Consider the following 19,722-nt stretch of genomic DNA (forward strand, 5'->3'; position numbering starts at 1 on the left):
GTGTGTGTGTGTGCGTGTGCGTGTGTGTGTGTGTGTATGGAACTGACAAACTTTTCACTTGAAATGTAAACTGTGACACTGACACAGTCAACACCAGGCACTGGTATTGGTATCAATCCCAAATACTGCGTATTTTGTACGAATACAGGTACTTGTAAAAATTCTGGCCCAACACCAGGACACCACTACTATTCCTTTAAGGTTCTGTCAGGAACTGTTTAAAACACTTGGCAGAGTAATTCTTTCCTTCTCTGCTTTAATCTGTGTATAACTTGATGTCTAGCAAACACTCAAAAAATATTATTCTCTTAATCTTCCCAATAATAAATACATCATCCATCTTTGATTGAAAAAGTATCTGAAGTTTGTTGTGTTCAAGATTCAAAGTTTAAACAAAAACTTTCCTTTCTGTGCTCATCTTTAACTTTTAAGTTAACCTATGCACTCCTATCAAAGTTATTTAAGCTCCTATAATTAAGATCTCTTGCCTCAAACTAATTGTCATGTTGTTTCATGGAGGGAAGAAAACGTTCAGCGTTTACAGACTATTATGCTACAGTATCTGTCTGACGCTCTTTCAGCTTCGAGAACTTAAGTTGCTACCAGGTTCAGGGATGGTGGCACACACACCAATTACCCTCCGACATTTCTCTGCTGCCCCTTTGAAAGTGCCCAAATCCCTGCTTCATTAAGGCCAGACAGTCGGATTAGTGGAATATAAGTTATTAGTCTCACCGCTGAGAAAGGTCCTAACAGGACAATCGCCACCCTCAGACACACACTCCCCATCGTACAGCTCCTTCCCCTCGTCGCACGACAAACAGTCGCTGTCCTCAGGGCCGCTACACGTTGCACAGTCCAAGTGACACTCCTCGCAGTCGTTGGACTCTTCATTGCCATAGAAACCGTCGGGACACACCGAAACACACTTCCCCTCTGGAGGGTTAAAAAAAATGGAAAAGATTCTGTTTGGTGAGATAAGAGTTTAATATGCAACACATTCCCTGAATGAACTCACCAATCTCGGTGGTTGTATTAAAAAGAAAACCCTGATTCTACACATTAAAGTGTGTTTACATTATTAAACGTGTGTGAGGGGAAGAAAAAAATTAAAAAAAGCTTTGGTTGTTGTAAAGAAAGCTATATGAAATGCAATACATCAGTCTGGGCTGAAGGTCTTGGGAGTGGAAGAAAGATTTTTGCACTGAGGCAGCAATCCTTTTCTGGCGCCAAAAGCGTTGGCTTGCAAATTTATTTGATGACATGGACAACGGCAATACAATATCACGTCAAATGAATGCTTACAAAGAATATGCATTTATACTAAATCCCTGTGTGTCAGCTTTCTTTACTGAAAGCACTGAATGTACATCTACATCTTGTTAACTGCTGGACTGAAGGCAATTCAAGATGGCCACCACAGCTAATCCAACTTAGCCGTTCACAAATGGCCATAATTTAATCAATTTTACAGATATTGAAAAAATTACCAAACTTTTGTGAGGTTGTAGATGAAAATCATTCTCAACACACATAGTTGCTAACATATCATTGAAGATTTGACTAAAAATTGAATTTCTTATAAGATGATCTTAGTCTAAAACTCTGTGATCAAAATCAAAAAGAAAAAAATAAGTAGGTCCTCTGGATGGGTTCTTCTTTAGTGAAACGTTTCGTCTCTCCTCCAAGAGACTTCCTCAGTCTGATGAGTTTCAGAAGAACTCAGCCTATAAGCACTGCCTCCACATGGTGGACAAACAGGTTAGTCACATGCAAAAGAGGGCCATCGCCTAACAATAGGCTTGATTCGCTCTATTGTTCACAGAGGGTCATGAAAAGCTGCAGGTGACAGTTATTAATGAGTTATTACAGCACATCTATTTAATATTCTACATACAGTATTACAGCTCATCATGCAGTTGTTATCCAGCAGAAAATCTTACCCTTTTGTCTCGTAACAGAAAACCCTTCGAAAAATGGTGCCTTGTGTATTTTTCATAGCTTAGGACTTTCTTTACATTTAAATTTGGTAATATGAAAAACATTTCAACAGCACAAGTTCTTTGTCAATAAATGAAATTGTGATTGTCTTCTGGCAATCCGAATGTAATCTAAAGTATGGATTGTGTCCTAAAGCTTTTTCCTCATCCAGCAGAGGACAAAGCTGCTCTCCCACAAGGATTAACGTTACTTAAACAACATATAGCTTCTTGTAGCTCAGTGACAAAAACAAAACAGGCTCACTGTGAAAATTACAAATCAACAAAAGGCTAATCACAGAGACTACTTTCAAAAGATTTCATTTCCAATCAAAATGAAAGAATTAAACTCTAAACTATCTGTAAGAAAAACAAGACATAAGGCTCTGCATATCATTTGCATTTTGCGACAGATAAACAAGTGAAACAACAGTGTCCCTTGAAGTAATGTCAGTGCAACTCTATGAATCTTCTCGTGAATGCAGTCACTCTTGCATAGATAAATCTTTTTCCATTCTGAAAAAAAATCACTTTTGATTTTTCTTGAACTTTTTTTTTCATCTAAAAAATGTAATTAAAAAAACACCGAAATAAAGTAAATTTAAACTACCTTTCCTGGTCATAAAATGTTATATAAACTTACATTATTCATAAAATATTTTGCTAACAGATGGACAAAGAAGACTCTGTCAAAGACCTTTGATTTTATTAGTCCACCAAGTACATGTTTGGAATGACTCTTAGCTGCAGCATTGCCAAAACTTAGCTCAGTATTTGTAAATGTGGCTGAGTTATAGCCGTTTTTTGTATTTCTGCTAAGTTAGCAAGGTTTGTTAGCCGACTTGAATCAGACTGATTCCAAAAAAAAAATTTTAAACTCAAGCTGGCCGAGGCAGATGGTTGCTCATTATGTTTCTGGCTCTGGTGGTAGTTTGTTAATTAGAAGTCTTTCCTTTCCACTGTCGCCAACATGCTGCTCAGGATGGCAGATGAAGTGAAGGTTTGAAGCAATCTGCTGGCCTTTTTTTCCCCATAAAAATAATTCAACCAATTGCCACATTATAATATTTAAATGTTTTTATACAGTGTCCTCAGATGACTTTTGTAGTGAATTGGCGCTTTAAAAATTAACTGAACTGAATCCAATTAAACTAATGATTTGTAGATACTGTATGTACCCAAGGATTATTGTTTAAGAGGGTTCCATGATTAATATATGTAAAATTCAGTAAGCTACAACAATTTTTGTGTTTACTATTTTTAATTATCTGTGGTGGCCATCTTGAATCAGGTTGACTCCAAAACTTAATATGTTGTCGATGTGAATCTAGTGATTATTTTCTGTGAAATTTACAAAAAGGGGTGATTTGTGAAATATTGGACGATCACTCATCTTCATTGGCAGTGGGCAATAATCCAGCAATTTTTTTTCTGTGAAATTTAATACTTTAAGAACTTCTTCTCATAGGAACTAAATTTGTCCTTGCAAAACCAGCAACTTTTCCACCAAAAGCACCTCAGTTTCTCCCGTCTTTCAGGTTAGGTTTAGGTTCAGGTTTTTTCAAGCCCCAAAAGGGCAATTAATGTTACAGCAAGTACACTCTACAAAGACATAAAAAACTAAGACAAACAATCAAAGTTAAAAAAATTAGGAGTTAAGTTAGGTTAGGAGTCTAGGTGTCCTCCTAGATAACATGTTATCGTTTAAACCCCATATAATTAATGTAATTCATTTACCGTACTTTCACCTCCATAACATTGCTCGTCATCATCCATCCTCCTCACCTAACAGTACAGCTGTTTTGAGTTCACTCTTTGGTCACAGACTGTCTAAATTAGTACAACTCTCATCTTTTTTGTTTGCCTGTTTAATCCATCCTTACACTATGGGCTCAGGAGCTTTGAGCCACTCAGCACCGAACGACTGGAACACTCTCCCTCCAGTTCTTCTTAAGTCATTCTATGTATGATGTTTTGTTATTTTTATTTACTGTTTCATCCTTTTGTCATTTTCTGCATTTTACATCATATTTTATTGTGCGGCGTTCTTCGGTGTCCTGAAAGGCCCCTTCAACTAAAATGTGTTTTTTTATTATTATTTTTAATGATGCAGTCGGACATCTTTTGTTTGTGTAGAAAACATCAGCTTCACCTGATAAGAAGAGGTCAGTCTCACACCAGTAGCACTCGTGTTGATCACAGCTCATACAGCTGTCGTCACACGGAGCGCAGGTCATCTCCCCCTCCACGGTGTACGTCTTGGCCGGGCAGGTTTTGTAGCAGCCGTCCTGAAAGCTGAAAAATAAAAGCAGCAGTCGATACCTGCAGTCACACATGCACAGAAATCCACTCTGCTCTTCCAGGATGGGGGAAGAAAAGCCTTTTCATTTAGGGACAGCAGTGAAATGAAAGGCAGACTGAGTGCAGTGGTGAGATCACACAGGGTGACGGAGAGGCACACAGCCTTACTTGTAAAACCCCTCGGTGCAGGACAGGCAGTGCCTAGGGTTATCTGTTGAAAGCACACAAAATACTCAGCTCTCCTTTCAAACAGGAAATACCTCTGGACGTGGTCTGACACGAGAGCTCCGTCCTCTTTAAGCATTTTAGGAAAGCGTTATAATAGCTGCTGAACTGTGACTTACACAGAACACACTTCCTGCAGCCTTCCTCACAAGGCACACAGTCCTCATAGTCCGGATCTTCCACCTCTCCTGGGAGCACAGACAGGGCGACAAAGTGGACAGGAGTGACACAGTGAGAGAAACTATCCAAAACAAGATCGAGAATGATTATGCAAAAGGTCACATAACAGCTGCAAAAAATAAAATAAAATAAAAAATAAACCCAGTCATAAATAATTCTGTAACGTTGTTTACCTTCTCCACACTCCAGCTTCATGCACACCCCGTCTGACACGTAGTAAGAAGAGTTGCACGTCAGGCAGTGGTTGGGGCTGGTGCAGACATGACAGTTTTCTGAACAGGGCTCACAGCTGCTCTCAGCGGTGTGATAGAAGGCCTCAGGACAGGCGTCCAGACATGTGCCTTTATGCAGGTAACGCTCCACCCCGAATTTATCTGGAGACAAAACATATTTATTCAATTTTAAATCAAGATTCACCCTGATTTGTTTTGCATTTTGAATTATTAATAGTGGGGGGTTAGGTGTATGCATCATTTTTTTTGTGTGTGTGTGTGTGTTAACTGACTCAAGCAAAATGATGTGAAATGAGCCCCTTGTAGGGACAAAGCATCACCATTGTTCCCATGAACATCGTTTTCAGATGAAAAGCTGTAAAACCCAAACCTCTAAACCTTAAAGGCAGTTACTGTCTTGTAAAGGATGAAAGTTCAAATGTTTCAGTTTGTCTCCTTTTAGGAGGCCAAAAGCTAAAATACCACATAAATGTCAGCACACAGCTTCTCATCAGAAACAGCTGAGTCTAGATGTTTTAGGCATTTTCCATCTTCATAAAGCAAACAAAAATATATATAAAAAAGGGACTAATGCTAATTTTAAATCCTTTTTCTTATTTACACAATTCAGTTGGGGTCTATATAAAGTGGAACTGCAACGCTTTGGTCTGAATTCCTCATTACTGTAACTTCACATGCCCCTCTTTCACCGCTGTCCTGAGGTGTGTCTCAAATAAACACAAACAAGGCGCTTCACACCCCGACCCCCTCCAGCTTCCAGTTCATTCTACTTTGATAGAGGATTTTACAACTTTAAAGCAGGACAAAAACTTTGTGTTTACAAATTTAAAGATGTCAACGAGTGAAGACTTGTCCATCCAGCCTCACGTCTGACCCAGAACAAAACGTGGATGAAGACGATGAAACTGTAGTTGGTAAGTCTAGACCTTATTCAGAAGTTCCATCAAAAATACTGTGACATAGAGAAAACTGAACATGTTGCAAAATATAACCCAAACAGAATGTAAAGACATCTATGCAGCACCAGGAGTGATTACATTTTCTGCACTCTAAGTACACAACAAAATGTATGTAACAGTTAAAATATGGATTTTGACTGATTTATCCTCTTAAACATTTTAACCAAAATTGACCATTTTCTTTCATTTTTCTGATGTAAATTTAGCGAACAGCTAAGACTGCACAATATAATAATAAGCCATGATGGCTCAGTGGTTAGCACTGACGCCTCACAGCAAGAAGGTTCTGGATTCGATCCCCGGTTCGGACCTGGGGTCTTTCTGTGCAGAGTTTGCACGTTCACCTCGTGCTTGCGTGGGTTTTCTGCAGGTACTCTGGTTTCCCCCACCCCCAAAAACATGTACAATAGGTTGCCTTCAGGCCCAGGCCACCCTTCCAAAAGAGATCTGTGATCACAACGGGACTTGTCTGGTTAAATATCTGTAATGTTGAAAACTTTCTGAGATTAGAGTAATATGGATTATGGTAAATTGCAGACACAAACCTTAAAGTAAACATGGCACCCACCCTGTATAACTAAATATTAACTATAACAATAGTTTATGGTAGCTGATATTTCAATAATCAACAAAACTATCACAACTGCACTTTTTCCATAATATGGGACACAACTGTTAAAAAATTTAAATGTATTTTTAGCGCCTTTTTTGTGATTTTTAGAAAATTGATAGTCGTTCTGGTCTGCATCACATTCACTTCAGCCATAAAGCAAATGACATGCACAAAAAATAAAACAAAACAAAAAATAAGCGATTTGTAGATTTAATTAAAAAAGGTAAACTGATTCCATCCAACTAAATTGAGTAAATGGAACACATTTACTTTACATTTAGTTTAAATATATGTAAAGTAAACATAAACTGAAGGCATTAACTTTACTCAACAGAGCTGAGCTGAACCAGTTGACATAAGTGTTAAAATGAGGTATATCTGTTTTTTGAGTGCGTTAAAGGAAAACCAACTCCTAAGATAAGCTAATGTCTCTTCTTCAGACCTCTGTTGGAGGAATGGAGAAACAAACACAACCAATTATTTCTTCTTTTATTATTTTTATGACACAATCTAATAAGTCTATGGGGTCTGGTGAGTGCAAAGGTCGTGACATTTCATCCTCATGAGACCATTCAGTGATCTCCTCTGTCCAACAGATGGAGGCACTGTCATCCTGGATGATGAGTCCAACATCAGGAGAGAAATGTTTCATCATGTTGAGCAACAATTAATTCATTTATCATGAGCCTTAGGACAAGTGGACACCAAACCACGCCGGCAAACTGCCCAAATGACAGAGTCATGGGATTTTTTTTAAATTTAATTTGTCATCTATCTGTTTAATGCACGTCAATACCTGTGTCACAGCTGGTACAGTTGGCAGGTCCTGCGTCGACACATGTGGCACAAGCGTGGTCACACAAGTGACACTGACCACCGAATTGGTACTTGCCCTTGGCACATGCAGCCACGCAGCGACCCCCATCCAGAGCCCTGCAGCCAAGAGAGGGGAAAAAAAGCTAAATCAAAACAAGAAAAATCAACACATATAAATTATGACTCTGTAAATCAGTGGGGCTCATTTCCATCTCAGCATGCACCATATGGCACATTTACACAGATGTAGATGAGTGAGTTAACAAATGGAGAGGAGACGGAGCTACAGGGAGAGTAGTTTAAACTGTAGGCGAAGTGGGAGGTTTTGGATAATGAAGTTAATTATTTAAAATTGACAAACACAATTTCAGAACAATCTGTTAATATAGAAAACTGCAAAACTCTGAGCTACTTTAGAAACATGAGAGCAAGTGGCTGGCCCTAAAACCATTTACCAAAACAAAAACTCTCTATATACAGTCTCAGACATGCATTGTTACAGAAATACACTGATTATAAAAATGAAGATAATACAGTTTTCTGAACCAAAAAAGACAGACAATATTTAAAAGAAAGTCAGAGAACTTGTGTGGATGCTGATTGCTGAATATTTTGCGTGACATTTATTAAAGAAGTTTAAACAAAACAAAAGCTAAATTCACAGATAAACTAACAGAATGGTATAAAACCAAACTTTACAAAACAGTAGTTTTCTCAGTTTGAAACTGGAGAGTGAGAAAGTTCCAAGCTTTGAACTGCATGAGATACTTCTTCATCAAGATTAATCTCACTCCCCTCCCACTGGAGAGTCAATATGGTTTTTGTTTGCCTGCCTAACAGCAGAGCTGCTTTGGTCACATGCATGAAGGTGTGAATTACAGGAAAAATAATAGGTATCAGGTGACATTGTGGGTTTAAAAAAAGTGAAATCTGAGAACTCCTCCTGAGTTTCAAGCTTTTTTTTATCATTTGATGTAATTGGCTTCACCCCTTCTCAACCTATTTGTTTTCTTTGTCTGAAATACGAAGAGTTTGGACAAAAGTGGAAATGACAATAAAAATAAAAAATAAAAAAACAGTGTTGTAAGGCACAGAGTTTGGCTTTCTAAAACTTACAGTGGAGTTTTAAACTCTGACCTCAGATCTAAAATGTAATGAAGTCTGGGGAAAATCATGTGAAGCAAATCTTCTTTTTTATTTTACAAAAAAAGAGTGGTGAGAATCATTATTAGAAAACAATACAGTCGTCCAAGAAATACATAATTTTATCAGTTGAAATTATTAAAATGTTATGATTTAGTTGATTATAATATCTTACAGGTTTTGTATAAGGCTCACAAAAATGGTTGTTCAGGAAGATTTTGATTTTTGTTTGAGTTTAATTTTGATTTTCCTTTGTTTTAATGAATGAATGAATGAATGAATGAATGAATGAATGAATGATTTAAAATAAATGAAGGTTTACCTTGAAGAAGCACAACTGATGCAGTCTTGGCTTTGCGGCCCTGCACACTTCAGACAAGTCTTGTGACATGGCTGACATGCCCCCTCACTGTCCTGATATTCTCCTGACAGACAGAAAGACAACATCAGAAATTCTGACTCAAAAATGAAAAAAAAAAAAAAAAGCTGGAGGCATGGAGGAACGTATATAGACATAAATTATTATATTATCATTAAAGGCCTGGCAGTCCTTAAAGGATTACACATCAACCCCTGTCTTTCATTCCAGAGTTTTAGACTAAATTTAGTCGGAGTTGTAGCCATTTAGGATTAAGTCATACTTTGAAAAGAACGTCGTGTAATCTCATGCATATTAGAGTATATGCTGTCAGTGGCTCTCAGCTATTGCCTAATTTTAGCTAAATATCTGTAAAACTGACCGGGTTAGAGCCATTGTTTGTTGGCTAAAGCTAATTACCTGGGCTGGCATTCTTCAATTGCTCTTCAAAGGTTAGTGAGATGTAGATTAATAACAAATACCCAATTTCTGAAAGTTTCATTTAAATCCAACCCACCAAATTTTGGCTCATGTCTGTAAAACTCACTGAATTAGTATTTATTTATTTATTAACGGTCTATGGGTTGTTGCAATCATTTTGAATTGAGTTGTAGATGTGCACCAAATGATTGCTTCCTGAGAGTTTCAATAACAGTTATCCAGTGGTTCATGAAATATTTTGACAACACGCATACACAACCACAAAGTAAAAATAGGACACAACACAAGGCTGCGTCAGGTCTGTTCTAGAGCAGCAGGCCAACATGTACGATCTGGTTGACTGACCGTCTGTGCACTCTGTGTTAACAACACACACTCCTTTCTGGAGGCTATGACCGGTGGAACAGCTGCTGCAGTTCCCCAAACTCGGACCCACACAGGTGAGACAGCTGGCGTCACACCTGAGGAGGACAGCACAGAGACTGAACACACGCACGCACACGCACGGAACAGAGAAAACAGCTACTCACGCTACATACAGACCGACAACAACAAACATGAGTGCCAAAGCAAGCAAAAACAGACTGGAGCCAACCACCAGAATAAAGCCTGCCATCAGCCAGTAAACAAACCACCCACACCTGAACACACACCAGTTAGCTCACCTCCTACATGTCCTGTGCCCATCAGCTATCTCTGGGATAGGCTGGGTGGCGTAGAAGCCAGCACTGCAGGAGGACACACACCTCCACTCTTCCATCAAGAAGCCTTCTGCACAGCGGTTGCATGCCTGAACACCTGCACCTGATGCCACAAGACGCACAAACATGAACCCAGACAGACACAAACACACAAAAAAACCTTCTTCTGGAAAAATGCAGTGTGAATGATAAGTGCTGAATGACTTTATTGATTCTTATTAAAGAAGCAGAAATTTTATTGTTAAAGTTAAACACAAGCAGAACAGACAAGAAAACATGCAGAACAAAAGCTGAAACAATCAGAAGAGACGCTGATATGATCAGAACACCAGCCAAACATGCAGAACAAAATCTAACCTAAAAACAGCAGAACATTACCTAAAAGCTGATAAAAGCAGAACAAGTAGCTAAAAGGTGTATTAGCAAACAACAGCTAAAAGCTTAACCCAGCAAATCAGAAACTAAAATCTTAAACAGAAAAGGCTATAGGTAAAAAGTAAAACGTGCAAAACAGAGATAAAAACTAAAATGTACAAAACAGTAGGTGAGCGCTAAAATGTGCAAAAGAGTAGGTAAATGCTAAAATGAGCAAAACACTTGGTGAGCGCTAAAATGTGCAACAGAGTAGGTACAGTAAAAGCTAAAATGTGCAACAGAGTAGGTATAGTAAAAGCTAAAATGTGCAAAACAGTAGGTAAAAGCTAAAATGTGCAAAACAGTTGGTGAGCGCTAAAATGTGCAACAGAGTAGGTAAATGCTAAAATGTGCAAAACAGTAGGTAAAAGCTAAAATGTACAAAACAGTAGGTGAGCGCTAAAATGTGCAAAACAGTAGGTAAAAGCTAAAATGTACAAAACAGTAGGTGAGCGCTAAAATGTGCAAAACAGTAGGTAAAAGCTAAAATGTGCAAAACAGCAGGTAAAAGCTAAAATGTGCAAAACAGTAGGTGATTGCTAAAATGTGCAAAATAGTAGGTGAGCGCTAAAATGTGCAAAACAGTCAGTAAAAGCTAAAATGTGCAAAACAGTAGGTAAAAGCTAAAATGTGCAAATCCACTGCTAGAAGTAGTTTGAGGAGACAAAGTAGAGCCTGAGTGTTATAGTAGATGTCAAAGACAGAAATGAAGAGGTCTCAATTTGTTTTTAAAGAAAATAATGTAAATAAAGTTTAATAATTAAAAAAGTATAAAGCTTATTAAAACAGAAGTCATAGCACATGATCACTCTGAGCAGTTACATTTTTGAATTGTTTAATTTGGTAAAAATGTATGGAAGAAACTTAATAGGCAAACAATACTGTTAATAAATAAAGTAATAAAGAAAAATATTATTCACAGATAATATTTGTCTGACCTTTGACCTCGCTCTCACCTGCACAGGTAGCACAGGCCTTGTGACAAGGCTTGCATTTGTCTTCCTGCGTGTCATAGTAGAAGCCGTCCACGCATCTCCGCTGGCACCGGTTCCCCTGCAGACTGGAGAGGGCGGAGAGAGCATGTGGCACCGTGACACACTCAGCCAATCACGTGACACCGTAACGACGAGTCATCGCCTTCACTTCTCCAACCCACAACCAAACCAGCACCACAAGCCCCATGGTGAGCTGAGTCAGTGAACAGTGTGGTCTGGAAACTTCTAGCTTAACAGTATAGTAAATTTGTCAGACGTTTTGCTCATTCCAATATTGATTTTGCGAAAGAAAGATCAGGAAACAGATTTTTTTTCTAAGTTATGAGAGGAAAAAAAAGGATGGCTCAGAGTTAAAATAAAAACATATATTGTTGCTCTGACTAATTGCAACAATACAGCAGAGAGAGTCTGAGCATCAGTATTCTCAGCGGCTGAAGAAGAAAGAGCAATGTTTGCAGAGGAGTTAATTCAAGAATCATCAGAGAATTTGTTTCACCTTGTGTCTACTTTGCATTCTGTGCAGATGCTGTAAGAGGTGCACTTCAAGCAGTTTTCACTGCACTTTCTGCACATATTTGTATCTGAGGGGAAAAAACAAACAATACACGTGGAATACACATCAGAGGCACAAATCAGTCTTACTCTCACCTCACAACTGCGGCTACAACAACTGAATATGTATTAACGGGGTCTAGAATCAGTAAGCCATGCATCCCTAAAGGTACACTCAAGGATATTTCTACTGAATATTTTAAACAGCAATAAAACAAAACAAAGAAATGAAAGGAAGTCCAACCGTGATCCAGGTAATAGCCATCCCCGCAGGTGGCTGTGCAGGAATTGGCCTCCTCCGTCAGGTGGTGACCAGGCTGACAGGAAGTGCACTGGTCACTGCGACTTCCTGTGCAGCTCTCACATGAGGAGTAGCACCTCTTGCAGCGCCGACGGTCTCCCCAGAACCCACTGGGACACTCTGATACACACAATCTATTGGACAGGTTTTTTTTTAATTAATTGGAGGTTAGACGGCAGGAAATACAACTACTGAAAACTTGAGACATTTGTGTAAATGTTCTGCAAATCTCATTAACCTGTAATCCTTAATCTGTGATTTACAATAAAACATAGTAAACGTTCAAATTTAAAACAATAAAGTTGGACTATTTCAATAAAAAAAAGCTCTTTTTGAATGTGAAAGCAGTAGAAGTAACACATCTCAAGAAAGGGAAAACAGGTGACAAAAGGCTGTAAACTTAGTGGTTTGATGGAAAAAAGAGCTTTTTGCAACTAATTAGTTTAATTGGCAACAGGTCGGTAAGAGAACTGGATATGAAGAGAACATGTTAGAGAAGCTGAATGTCTCAGAAGTAAAGATGTGCCTTAAAATAGTGGAACAAATTGAAAATAATAATGTAGCTCATTATTTGAAAAGGCTGGATGGGAACATGATGTATGTTGTTCTGAAACCTGGATCTACTTGTGAGCTCTTCACTTTTTAACAGGCTGGACGGTTCCTCTCCTGACATGTCGTGTGTGGTTTCCAAAAAGGCATTTCAAATTTAGACTTGTTTGGACGCAGAACAGTTTTCCATTTTGTCTCATTTTGGTTCATTTTAAAGGAGCTGGGGCTCAGTGAAGATAGCAGCATTTCTGGTTGGTGTTCACAGTATCATTGCATGATAGAGCTTTAATCATATTATGGATGGCACGGTGAACTGCCTTTATTGATAATAATTTGTAAACATCAAATAAAGATGATGGGTTTTCTTAAATGCTATTTTTATATTCAGTCTTCTTCCTGACCTATTGCCAACTGAACTAGCCTGGTAAAAACCAGACTCTTGTTCTTCGCTTTGAAGGGAAACTAGAATTGAGCGGAACTGCGTAGGAAGGCAAGGGCCAGGCTACAACTGAACTAATTAGTTGCAAAATGCTTCTCCAGTGTTTTTTTTAATCCTACCACATCTTTTAGTTGCCCCTGTCCCAAATTTTCTAAGATGTGCTGCTGCCATTTAATATATAAACCTTTATTTTACCAGGTAAGTCAGGTGAGATCTAAAGACCTGGTTAAGAGGCGGCAACACAACACAAAATGTCATAGATAAATGATAAAAACAAAACCATGATACAAATAGCATAAAGTAACATACATAAAACATACAATACACAAAAAATAGAGGAAAGAAAAATGTAAACTGAGTGTATAAAACTTTTAAAGGGAGAGAATGAAATGAACGAGTCAAGCTTAAAGGTCTGTTGCAGATGGTCCAATTATCTGCAGCAGAGAATGAAATGAGGAGCGACCAAAGGAGGTACGTGCTTTTGGTAAGAGGAGATTGATGAAGGCACTAAAACACAGACTGTGTTTTGGTTTGTGAATAGTCAGAAGTGTCTGTAGGTAGGTTGGAGTTTTTTTTTTTCCTGTGGGGATTCTGGTAAATAAACACAAACCAGTGAATTTGTTTGTGAGAATGAAGAAATGGACAGTTTTTTAGGGAGCATCGGTCGCAAAGGTGTGTTTTAAACAAAGCACCAGTAACGCATAATTACCTTTTTTTTTCTGCAAAAAAACTTTTCTTAGTCAATTATTTGTTTTATTTACAATGTTTTATTTTAAATAAAATACATTATAAGATTTGCAAATCGTGTAATTTTGTTTTCATTTATATAAAAAACGTTTTTTTTTTCAGATTTGGGGTTAATATTGGAACATACATATAAGTGACAGAGCTGTCTACATCATGTAAGTGCTCTCTGCAGTGTGTGATCATGCCAACCTTGAGTTGTTCTTGAACTTGAGGAAAAAGTGCAGGCATGTGCCACACTGCTGCGGGCCGGGCCCATCACAGCCGTCATCACTGCACTCTGGGTCACAGGGTCCTACAGGGGCAAACACAACTGAAGTCAGAGCATCGTTTTGGCAGTGGCAACAAACTCCCAGAAAATGCTGCTTCAGTACAATCCCACACTGTAATGTGAGTTAAAAGCTGCATGAAGCTGTTATGTGAAAGGCCCAATCTAGAACAAGGGTAGGCAGAGTGTATGAGTCACCACTGTATGCCTCTGTGAGATCACTATCCTCTGAGAGCTCGGCTGATCGGGGTCGCTGACGACGCATGTGATACGGCTGCTCTGCAGTACCATAAATCACCAGAGACCACCTCTTTAGCATCCCTGCAAAACAACAGAGGGCAAAAAAACAAAAACAAAAAAAAATAGGTTTGTCCCACAAGCCCCACTCTGTGTTTCTGCTGCTTCTGCTTGAAGCTCTGTGTATTTAGGTCTCGTATTGTAGAGCTATCTCAAAAAGAAAGAAAGAACCAACCTCTTGCAGCATCGACTTGCTTCTGAGACGGAGTATCCTTGATTTTTAAAGTCCACTTCCCTGCTGCCTGCTCTCCCCAGCAATGAGCCGTCATGAACTCCCATTTCTGAAACCCCTCAGTGGAGTTGTCATGAGGTCTAAACCAAAACATTATATACAGTTATTAATTAAAATATTATTTACAAAACACGTTGTTTAGTTTTTAAATATGTTTTTTTTTCTGCAAATGAATCCTTCCAGGTGGTTTATTATGAGAAACTGCAACCTGGGACACGAGAAAACCTCCTTAAGAAGCTTTGTTGTTAATGTCTGACAGTTGAGTTTTTATATTAATAAATCACATTTAAATAACATTAAGGCAACATTATTTTCAATCAAATTAGGATAATTGTTATACCAAGAATTGTTGCTTCACATGAACAAGGAATATATAATGTTTATTGAGCTCTTTAGGGTTTTAGATGCTTTCAAATCTGGAACACTTTCAAAAAGAGGAATTTTTAAAGATCTCCAAATGATTTTAAATTAACCAGTCATTCAAAAAAATGAATCTAAATGAAGCCTGAGAGAAGACGGTTTGTCAAAACTCTGTTTGCAGCCCATTCAACTGTTCAACTGTCATTTCCAATTAGCAGGAAATTACTCAAATCTGACCTGCCTGGGATGTGTGCCAGATAGAATTAGAGCATTTCGACAAAACTTGCCAATGATCACAGAAGAAGAAGAAGAAAAAAAAAAAGGACTGTTTTGAATCTAATCGCATCTGAGTTGACAAGTTTAACGTTAGCATGAGATATTTTTGCAAACAGCCTACTGAGAATAATGAAAACTTTAAAAGCAGATGAAAAAGACATGTTTAAGGATGTTGATTTAACTCTAATTGTGAAGCACGGTGCTGGAAGTTTTATGATTTGAGGTTCCTGTCTCACACATGGGGCGACGTGCTGCTACAGAGGTTCACTTTCTGTAATAGTGCCTGAACATTCTTTCTTCCAACAACACTCATTACTCGATGACATCTGCAAAACCATGTTACACACATTTTCATATATACAGTATGACCAGGTGTGTCTGAGTTATTTAGCATCTATGTTGACATTAATACAGAACTCTTTAACCAGAATATTTGTTCTGTTAAAAGATATGGAAAGCAGTGATGCATTTTTTTTTTTACAAAAAAAGCAAATTTATATTTTCTTGAATAAATTATTTAAAAACCTAATTTGACTTGGAGCTATGTTACCATAAATCATCTTTACTTGTAAACTGTTTTTAAGAAGCCTATTTAATATTTAACTCGTGTTTATGAAGGGGAAAAATGTAATTGGAAAAAAAATCAGCAAATGAGACCACTGCTGAGCACAGTGTTTCTTGAAATTCAACAAGGAGATTAATTTAGTTTTTTTTCCTCTTGAGATAACATTTCACTCATCTTCCTGCTGTTAGAAACTGATAAGAAAATATTAATGGTTAAGTTGCAGGCCATGACACAAAACTGTAATGAAATCCAACTGATTAAATGTATGGCCTCCAGAACCAAAACCTGTACACCTCTATAAGTAAGGGCTACTACCATGTAAGACACAGCATGAAGACCAAGGAACTCTCCACACAGGTCAGAGACAAATTTGTGGAGAACAGATCAGGGTTGGGTACACGAATAATCCCTCAAAACCACAAATATTACATGACGTACCAATAAAATATATTACTAGGAAACTAATGGTCATTCACCAACATTCCCAGGAGAACATTAATCAGATAATTAATTAAAAGGTCAACATAATAAATTATTAAATAAAATTAATTAAATTCATGGCTTCCAGAACCAAAAATCAATACACCTCTATTAGGAAGAGACAGCATGAAGACCAAGGCAGCTGGGAAGCTACTATGAGCAAAGCTGGACTTTGTGTAAATTCGGCCGAAAAAAAAGTTACTTCAAAAATAAGGAAGTAAGACAGTTTGGAAATGATTCTCTAATGTAAAAGTTGCTGTGGTTAGATGAGAATAATACATGATAGCATTATGTCAGGTTTAAACTTGACAAAAGCTAAAAACACCATCCGTACAGGGAAGCATGGTGGTGGCAGCATCATGCTATGGGGCTGTTTTTCATCAGCAGAGACTAGGAATCTTGTCAACGTTGAAGGAAAGATGGATGAAGCAAAAAAAATCTTGAGAGGACCTTGTTGGGGCGAAAACAAGCATTTTAGATTTTCTTTTAGAGACATAATCTTTAATAATCAGAGGTTTGTTTTAAAGAATAATTATAAATTTATACATTTGTATAAACTGAGTAATGTTTAACTCCCTGCAAACCAGAAAGTGGTATTGGATTATTTTTGCTGTCTAATACTTGTGTATATTTTTTAAATGGTTGCAAGAAATTTAGGAAATATATAAAAAGTAAGGCGCAGCTTGTTAGAATCTTGCCAATAGCTTGCCCAAAAACGAGTTCCCATGAAACACCATATGAGTATCACTCCTGTCATTTTCCAACAGCGCTTGCCAAAATTGACTTTTCTTCCAAAGCTGCTGCCAAACTGAAGACTGTCACTCTGAGCACTGAATGTTTGAAACAAACGTATAATCAATCAGTCCACAGAAACTTCCCTCCACGGGAGGTGTGTGTGTGCGTGTGTGTGTGGTGATGGAGCATTACCTGTTAGCGAGCAGTTGTGACACAGTGCCTGAAGGTGATGTGAGCGTAATGGAAAGGTCGCCACGATGTCTGTGAGTGATGGTTACACCAACTACAACATGCTCCACATAAACAACGTGCTGCAGGGCCTTGCCGGAGCAGCCTGTGGCCTCAAACACAGACGTCAGCACCGAGCTTGGATGAATAACACTGTGATGGTAGAGTCAGGGTAAAGGAACAAAACAACATGGTGAGCAGTGGAAAGAAGGGAGAGAGAATTACAAGAAGAGCAGCAAAAGAAGGTCATTATTGTTGATGTTTTGCAGTCATGTTGATGTACCTGCTCAGCTGGCTGGCAGCCTCCTCCACACACTGGTGCTGTGAGGGGACTGGTTTCCAGCTCTCTGCCTCCTTCACCATGCCCTCAGCATCCAGCAGGCCAAAGCCATAAAGGTGGCTCACTAACAGACAAACACAACATTAGGAGGGGTAGAGAGGGCATTAAGCCATCTTAAAGAGTTCATGTCCTCCTGAGACTTTGTGGGCGTTGATTGCTGTTCTGCTGGCTGCTCCTCGTTAGTTCATAATATGTTTACAACTTTATAGTTTCCACGTTCTAAGTGACTATAGTCACCAAAATACCCCATTGTCTTTGGGTTATAATGGAATTCAGTAATAAATATGTCATGTTTTGACATATATATATATATATATATATATACTGTATGTGTTTGTAATTAGAAGTTTAGCAGGGTCCAATGTTACCTTTGTATCCAGCTCCGTTAGTGTGCCAGTCTGGCGCGACGAGGTGATGAGATTTCGACGTTCGAACAATAATGTGTTGCACATCCCTCCAGGTGAGCAAAGGACTATAGAAGGGCCAAACAGAAGGGACGACCATAATCTCAGCAAACATCACATTTATTGATTCTAACATGGTCTGAATGATGGACTTTGTGTAAAAGAGAGCCCCTCACTTGGCCTCCAACGTTAGAGCGATGATCCCAGCAGCCACAGAGGTGGACACGGAAGTACCTGATCGAGTCCTGGAACAGTTCTGCTCTGGTCCTGGTGTTACCTGGCAGTGGGATTTCTCTTAGTGGCAATTATAATCAACAGGATTTTACACATGGTCAAGATTTTTTGGTTCAAATAACTAATGTGCTAAAATACAAAGTCAAACTAACAGTCTGACCACTTTATTGATTGCCAGTTATTCAATTTATCAAATGTTAATTTTGTATTAATTTAAAGATACAGACCTCCATAGTATCAAATCCAGTTTCTATTACCTGCTGTTGTGTAGACATATACACAACTCTTTAAAAAAAAGTCCATTAGCCTTGATTTCATTTTGATTTTTGTACAAAGTAGTAGAAAACGTAAATTCTGTACCATTTTAAACTTTTTATTGTGCAATGACGAAATTAACTGCTCGATTTTTTTGTACTACATTAATTTGTTTTTGCATTTCTTTTAAATTGAGTTAGTACAACCATAGTTTGGTACAAAACAAACAACAAGTTACTTGATATTTATAGAATTTCTCTATACTTTTTCTATGTCAGCAGCTTGGAGAAATATTTTTTTGTTGTTAAATTATAAAGAAATCTGTTTGAGGCGTATTTTCTTGACTGACAAGTGTCTCAAACTATAAGACTCAAAAGCACAAATTGTCTCCTATCCATCTGTCTGCACTTCTGTTTCCAATCTGTTCGTTCTGACTTTGAGCAGTTGGTCAGACAGGGTGACGTCAAATTTCAAGACAAACTGTAAAAAAATAAAATAAATAAAACATCCCTTGTAGCCAATTAAAGCTCCATTAAGCACCAATAAAATGACCTACTGTAGTTTACTATCATGACTAACTACTTGTTTTTGTGGACCATTTGAAACATTTAGAGATATTGCATCATATAACAAAAAAAGGAATTCATCACTTTTTCATAAGACAAGCAGGAGAGTGTTAGCCCTTATGCAATGCAGACATGTACAGTACATCTGACTTTCTGGTCACACCTCTGAAGGTGGTACCTTCTAAACCAGACATTAAAATGTAACTAACTTTTTTATATTACAGAGAGGCCTCATATTGACAAGACACACTGACTCTAATCCTCTGTTTAAACCATATGACTGCACAAAGTGTGAAATAAAAGACTGGATCTTAAATTCAGTTAATTTGTCACAAAATTGACTTCAAAGTGTTTATTTAAATGAACATTGACGTAAATTATGCAAATATTTCATTAAAAACAATTCTTATAGATACCTACTCTTTAACAAGCATTTATTTGCAGCAAATACCTCAAAAAAGCTTTTTACAATTTAGTTTTGGTCTGGATTTAGTTGCAATCCTTTTTTAACAAACAAACCTTAACTAACTGTATTATAG

The 19,722-nt window shown here is 37.9% G+C and overlaps 1 protein-coding gene across 1 annotated transcript in view; it reads right to left on the reverse strand.

The window, feature by feature from the left end:
- pcsk5a (proprotein convertase subtilisin/kexin type 5a) overlaps window positions 1-19,722 on the reverse strand; it is a 38,170-nt gene that overhangs the window by 16,593 nt on the left and 1,855 nt on the right. The window contains exons 7-25 of the mRNA XM_014006515.1: window positions 18,305-18,405; window positions 18,093-18,196; window positions 17,668-17,788; window positions 17,349-17,537; window positions 14,684-14,820; window positions 14,410-14,532; window positions 14,136-14,238; window positions 12,155-12,345; window positions 11,855-11,939; window positions 11,320-11,423; window positions 9,914-10,052; window positions 9,594-9,709; window positions 8,772-8,874; window positions 7,287-7,423; window positions 4,859-5,059; window positions 4,625-4,693; window positions 4,449-4,491; window positions 4,132-4,274; window positions 736-936 (exon numbers count right to left, since the gene is read on the reverse strand). Coding sequence (XP_013861969.1) covers window positions 736-936; window positions 4,132-4,274; window positions 4,449-4,491; window positions 4,625-4,693; window positions 4,859-5,059; window positions 7,287-7,423; window positions 8,772-8,874; window positions 9,594-9,709; window positions 9,914-10,052; window positions 11,320-11,423; window positions 11,855-11,939; window positions 12,155-12,345; window positions 14,136-14,238; window positions 14,410-14,532; window positions 14,684-14,820; window positions 17,349-17,537; window positions 17,668-17,788; window positions 18,093-18,196; window positions 18,305-18,405 — 2,410 coding nt within the window. The remainder of the gene's footprint in view (window positions 1-735; window positions 937-4,131; window positions 4,275-4,448; window positions 4,492-4,624; window positions 4,694-4,858; window positions 5,060-7,286; window positions 7,424-8,771; window positions 8,875-9,593; window positions 9,710-9,913; window positions 10,053-11,319; window positions 11,424-11,854; window positions 11,940-12,154; window positions 12,346-14,135; window positions 14,239-14,409; window positions 14,533-14,683; window positions 14,821-17,348; window positions 17,538-17,667; window positions 17,789-18,092; window positions 18,197-18,304; window positions 18,406-19,722) is intronic.

This window comes from Austrofundulus limnaeus, unplaced genomic scaffold, assembly GCF_001266775.1.
Source record: "Austrofundulus limnaeus strain Quisiro unplaced genomic scaffold, Austrofundulus_limnaeus-1.0 Scaffold36, whole genome shotgun sequence".
Taxonomy (NCBI): Eukaryota; Metazoa; Chordata; class Actinopteri; order Cyprinodontiformes; family Rivulidae; genus Austrofundulus; species Austrofundulus limnaeus.